Source organism: Sphaeroforma arctica, assembly GCF_001186125.1.
Source record: "Sphaeroforma arctica JP610 unplaced genomic scaffold supercont1.150, whole genome shotgun sequence".
NCBI classification, from domain to species: Eukaryota; class Ichthyosporea; order Ichthyophonida; genus Sphaeroforma; species Sphaeroforma arctica.
Genome location: NW_014040408.1, coordinates 89258 through 94925, shown reverse-complemented (window position 1 = coordinate 94925; position 5668 = coordinate 89258). Strand labels below are relative to the sequence as shown.

Below are 5668 nucleotides of genomic sequence, written 5' to 3'. Positions count from 1 at the left end.
AATCATGGATCTGATTCTAATTAATAAGAAGATAAAGATCACAGATTGGGAAAAATTCCGTTTTAACGACGGGTATGTCAGCCTTGACTTGACCAAGGTGGACTTTACACAGTTATAGTGTCCCTCAAGGAACTATGTATCCTGGAGACACGAGGCTGTGGTAAAAGAACAAGTTGAGAAATGGCTAACAGATGGAGTGATAGGAATATCTATCAACAGACGCCAGTTAACTTGGCACTGCTAGCCGTAGACCAACATAACTCTGACGGATCGTTTAAGAAAGTCAGATTATGTTTAGATATGAGTCCAATAAATAACTTATTGCCGACTCATAGCTTTCACTTACCTCGTATTAACGAGCTACTGCGAAGGATGGAAGGTGCTACAGTATTTACAACTATAGACCTTACACAAGGATCCCATCAAATACAGGTATGTGAACCACATCGTAAATACTTTAGTTTTACGTGGAAAGGTAAACAATACAGGTTCAGAGGTGCACCTTTCGGGTTACATTCTTTACCAGCATTCTTCCAACAAGTAATGGAAGAAATGACATAGTCATCTTTTCCAAAACTAATGGCAAACACGCGCATTAGTCAGACGAGTCCTTAAGAGACTCAACGAGCAAAACTTCAAGATTAATGAGAAGAAATGTCACTTCGCCATCAAGGTCACAGACAAGATACCCGTTGCCCTCCCTGCATACTATTTTGCATGGTCCGCCATTTGGTGCTGTTAATTTGTTCATTTCACCTTGATAGCGAACCATGACAGGGTCCCCTCCCTTGAGATTTACATACTTCTTTTGGTATTTTCGATCATATGCTGCGCTCATCTTCTCTTGATATTGTGCAACATTATTGTCTAATTGTGGCCTGATGGCTTCTTCTAGATTATGCAGTCGCTCTCCACAAGATACTGTTGTACTGGGTGCGGTCACTGGCTCGTTGTAGTCCGATAGTTGATTCTGTCTGCGACTAAAGTACACGTTAAATCGTGGTGACTTGTGCCTTCTTGATGTACGCAGATTGTGGCCCATGTATACAAATGGAAGTCGTGAACACCGGTTACCTGGATTTGCTCAACGAATTTTCGTAATAGTGGCATGAGGTCTCTATGTGATCGTTCGTTTGCGCCTAAGACTTTAGGTTGATACGGCCGAGAGACTAGGTGTTGTATTGGCACTTGTACAACAACTTTCGAAAGTATGTTGTTAACATATTCAGTGCCTTGGTCGTAGTTTAAATCATTTGCATTTATTAACAACGTTTCTTCATCTGTATATACATTGAGCCTGTCAGCCAGGTTAATCATGTTTGCTTCCGCCCACCAGTTGTTTCAGTGTTCATCACCCTCCGTAATGTCTTTACCTTGCCAGTGGTAATGGACAGTCTTGCTATTTGCACATCCTTCTTGACCCGTTCTTCAGCCTGCTTGACCTGATTCGAAGCCTTGTTGGGACATAGACTGAACCGATGTGAGGCTGGCATCACCTTACAATAGGGACATGGACGCTCTTCACGCGACCCTTTCTTTTCCTGGGCTTGTCCTGTTGGTTTGGTTTGATTGAATGGACCGTTGGCCGGTTTATGCCGTTTGTTAGTAGCTGTAGTGCCCCTCTCAACATGGTTAATTGTCTGGGTGTTTTGACGCTTGTTCTGCACTCTCAACTGTTCCCTTAGCATTCGGTCTCCTTGCACCTTGGATGCCGCTCTTATGCTTGCCTCAGTCATAGTAGCATTCGGTCTCCTTGCACCTTGGATGCCGCTCTTATGCTTGCCTCAGTCATAGTATGAAACTTAGTGTGTTCTATATCTGATAAGTGCCTCTCACTCCCATCAGGTTGTTTGTCTGCCTTGATGAGAGCATCCACCTGTGCTTGTTGTCCGTAGTACATAAGTGCTTGGTATCTTTGAACTTTGAGGAGTTGGAAGTGTATGGGTTCCTTGTCTGAGTTGCGGTACCGCTCCTCTAACATCGCCATTGTCTTATGCGCACGCTCTGTGCGCACTTCGACGTTCATCTTCTTGTTCTGCATGTCATTGAGAAACTTCTCTAACAGATAGTCTACTGGGTGAGGCCTGAGTCTGTCATAAATAATTCTATCGAATTGCTCAGGTTCCTTGAAGTGTTTGGTTGTATGTGTCTCAGAATCTCTCAAGTAATTGAGTACTGGCTTGGTCTTTTCCGTTGCATCAGTGGAATCTAATAGGCTTCTCACTAGTGCTGGATATTGGCACAATGGCATGGACCTTGCTAGGAATAGGTCACTACATCGCGCAGTGAACTCTATCTTCGCAATTTTCCATTCTAAATTAACTATCTTTAGGGAGCTTAGGAAATTCTGAAGTCTTTAGTAGTTTTGAGAGAGGTGGTTCTTTTATCTGGTCGCCTAAGCGTGAACGCATGAGCTCAAACTCACTAATGTATTGACTTATTTGAAAGAGTTCATCATCATCATCGTCTCCACACTCATTGATAGCTAAATCATACCGTCGTCTGAGCTCCGCATCCACGAGTGGCATACACCGTTCTGGCTGTTGGTCATGAATGCTTACTCTCATCTTATGTAGAGTCGGTATAGGCACTGATGTTGATTGTTCCAATTTGAAAACAATCCTACTAGCCAGGGCCTGGTTGCTTTGGCAAATACTTTTGTCTATTTCTTGACGCATTGCTGAAGTTAGTATGGGTACCCCAACCGGTGTAGGCTGGCCGGAGCCACTGCCTGGGCTTGTCCCCCCCATCGGGCTGGCACTTGCACCATCCGTGCCATCACTCCCTTCTTCGCTATCATACACGCCTGCTCTGGTTGCCGTCGGCATCTTGAGTTGTCTGTGATGGTGTGTGAGTATTGCGGGTTATTAGTGAAATATACTTGCTGAACTATGTGCGAATGTGCGCTTCATCCCCTTTAACTATAGTAGTAACTCGTATAAAATAAATAAAATTGTGATATATCTCACTTACTTGTATTGTGGTCTTGCTTTGCTACATTTTCGCAGGAAGTGTTTACCGTCCTGAGTGGTACGAAGGTTTAAACGGTGTTTGCTAGTCAAGCTTATTTCGTCACCTGTGGACTTACTTGTATATTATGAGAAATTAATTTATCTTGTGATTTTAATGGGATGTTCGGTCCTAGTGACGTCACCGGGAAAGTTCGGTCCTAGTGGCGTCACTGGGAAAGTTCGGTCCTGTTGACGTCACCCCTAGATGTTCGGATCCACTGAGAATGTATTTTCTTGTACCGAACTTGCTATGTATGTTTGTGGTATCTGTAATGTTTGTTCTTATTGACTTTACCAGAGATGTTCTCTGTTGTATCGAACTTATTTGATGGTTTCCTTTGTTTTCGTTACTTGTGTGATGCCCAGTCATGGACCAATTTTTTGCGCTTTGCAGGCTTCTTTGTTGATCTCTGGTTTGCGGACTTAGTCTGATCTCCTGTGCATTTTGTGTGTGTTGGTACAACGAGATTTCTTTGACTCCTGATGCTTAGCACCTTCGAGTCACTTCACCTGCTATTTCGGTCTCATTTTTGGTTAATGAACTGGAAATGCTTCTAGTGTTGTGTGTGGAATGGTTTGTTCCTGCTCACTTAATTGTGTTATTGTGATCTTTCTGTGATTCGATCGATCTTGGACGTGCTGTTGATGTGTGTGCGGAATGGACTATTCTTATCCTTCACCAATGTCTGTCTTAATTTGCTTCTAACTTGTTAAGCTAGTTCCGTTCATTTCTGACGTTGTGTTTGTACTGGATTCTTCTTAGGTACCATTTGGAGTGGATTCTTCTTAGGTACCATTTGGAGTGGATTATTCCTGTGTATCATTTAGGCGAGCGTGCTACGGAATGAATTGTTCCTACACAACATCAGATGCTAGAGATTTGTGTCCAAGTTTTCTTATGTATTTATAAATGATGTGATTGCTATTGTGTGTCACACTGCTGTGCTATATTCTTCGTGATCTCATGAATTTGTTCGTTACAGTGATGTCACTTGTTTGACACTTGTCTCTGGTATGAATTGCTTATTTGATGAATCTTGGTGTCTGATGTCGTGTTCCGTCTTGTAACGGCTTGATATGTATAGTGTACTATCGCGCGACTTGTTTTTATGATTAGTTATGAACACTTTACACACTGTTACTTGTGATTCAATCTTTGAAACTCCTCAATCATTTGATTAATGCTGTGCGCATCTGATTGTTCTTGGACTCTCTTATTCAATGATTGAGTGTTTGTTCTTCTATTGTATATTTTCTTTCTTCTCCTTTATTGAGAATGCTTCGTCGATGGAAGTTGCTTCGTGTATGTTATGAAGTGGCTTGTTGACTATGTATCCTGATTGATCGGATGTGATTACTTTAGATCTTGAGATGTTGTTTATCTCTCCTATGACCACAATCTAGTCTTAAGCAAGTACAATTACTTAAAATAACTATCTATTGCTTTTGTTACCCTTAGTCATTCCGTGTTTAGACACTCTTCTATCGTGTTATATGCTTGTGACATGTGCATGCCTTTCTAATACAAGTAGATGCCTGAAATGGTTTCTTACTCTTCTCTTTTGTGTATGTGAGTCTCTGTTACTATGGTCTGTCTTCCTATGCTAGACTTTTGATTGTAGGATGTTTCTTGTAACTATTATTTCTGGGTTGCTGGTTATTTTGCTATTATCAGTCCTGAATGTCTTTTTCCTCCTGAGATTGTGGTCAAGGTTGTGCTAACATTGATTACTACAAGCTGCTTGTTTAGCACTCTATCTTCAGACTCGTTAGTTAATAAACTCACTTCTCACTGCTTCAATCCGTTCCTATGACGTGTTATGCCTGATATCAAGTGTATTGCCCTGGTGCTAGTTTACCTCTTGTTGGAGTGTGGTGCCCCTGACATCAGTGTAATTTCTTGTCCGAAAATCCCCAACATTGATTAATCAATCACAGTGACACTTCTAATTTTCACTCACCTAGATTCCTCAAACGTTCACCATACAGCTTGTAACACCTTGACACATGTCCAGCTTACTTCTGGAACACGATTTAATTACCTTAATTGTGACATGGCCCTTTGTTGTTGCGGAGCTCGTTTCTCTCGCTCCTCTTTGCTTCTCTGTCTTTAGCAGCCGTGCACCTCGGCTCTTTCCTTGAAAGTCGACTCTCTGCTTCTGCTTCTTGTCAGCTTATTTTCTTGGTAATAAACCGTGAATTCTTTCCAGCGCTTCCTCAAGATATGAATGAATCTCTTCTCACCTATTAGTCTAATATCGTAAGTGTGTAGGGATTCTTGTTGACTTATCTAAGTAAGAATATTGTAAAAAGTGTAGTTATGGAGAGCAGCTGAAGGTGCGAGCCAATGGATACAATAGACCTCTTCTCAAGTACGGTTATCTGATCTAAGAAAAGTCCTTAGTCTGAGAGAACCGAACGGGGTCTTTATTTGTGTTTTCACTAGACTCAAGATTTACTTGAGTGTTTCTCTCACACGCTGCGTCCCGGTATAGCTTGCCGGTTCTACCGCTACTATTTCTGGTGACTCTAATGTCAGAAATATTCCAATCCTAATTCCAAAACTTAATATTTGATGATCCTGGGGTTTGAGATTTAGATTGGCTTTTTGATAATCTGGTCCCTAGGGCTACACTTTTATTCATTAAACCTTAATT

At 41.7% G+C, this 5668-nt stretch overlaps 2 protein-coding genes across 2 annotated transcripts; both read right to left on the bottom strand.

Annotated features, from left to right (window-relative positions):
- Nucleotides 1–1313: 1313 nt before the first annotated feature.
- SARC_03085 (hypothetical protein) lies at nt 1314–2041 on the bottom strand (the record flags this gene model as incomplete). The annotated part of the gene is made up of 2 exons (XM_014303138.1): nt 1314–1783; nt 1837–2041. 2 exons carry the CDS (start codon nt 2039–2041, stop codon nt 1314–1316), a joined length of 675 nt encoding a protein of 224 aa, XP_014158613.1.
- A 277-nt stretch (nt 2042–2318) lies between these two features.
- Nucleotides 2319–3381, bottom strand: SARC_03084 (hypothetical protein; the record flags this gene model as incomplete). Its single annotated transcript, XM_014303137.1, has 3 exons — nt 2319–2838; nt 2974–3023; nt 3307–3381. The coding sequence occupies 3 exons, from the start codon at nt 3379–3381 to the stop codon at nt 2319–2321; spliced, it is 645 nt and encodes a 214-aa protein (XP_014158612.1).
- Nucleotides 3382–5668: the final 2287 nt, after the last annotated feature.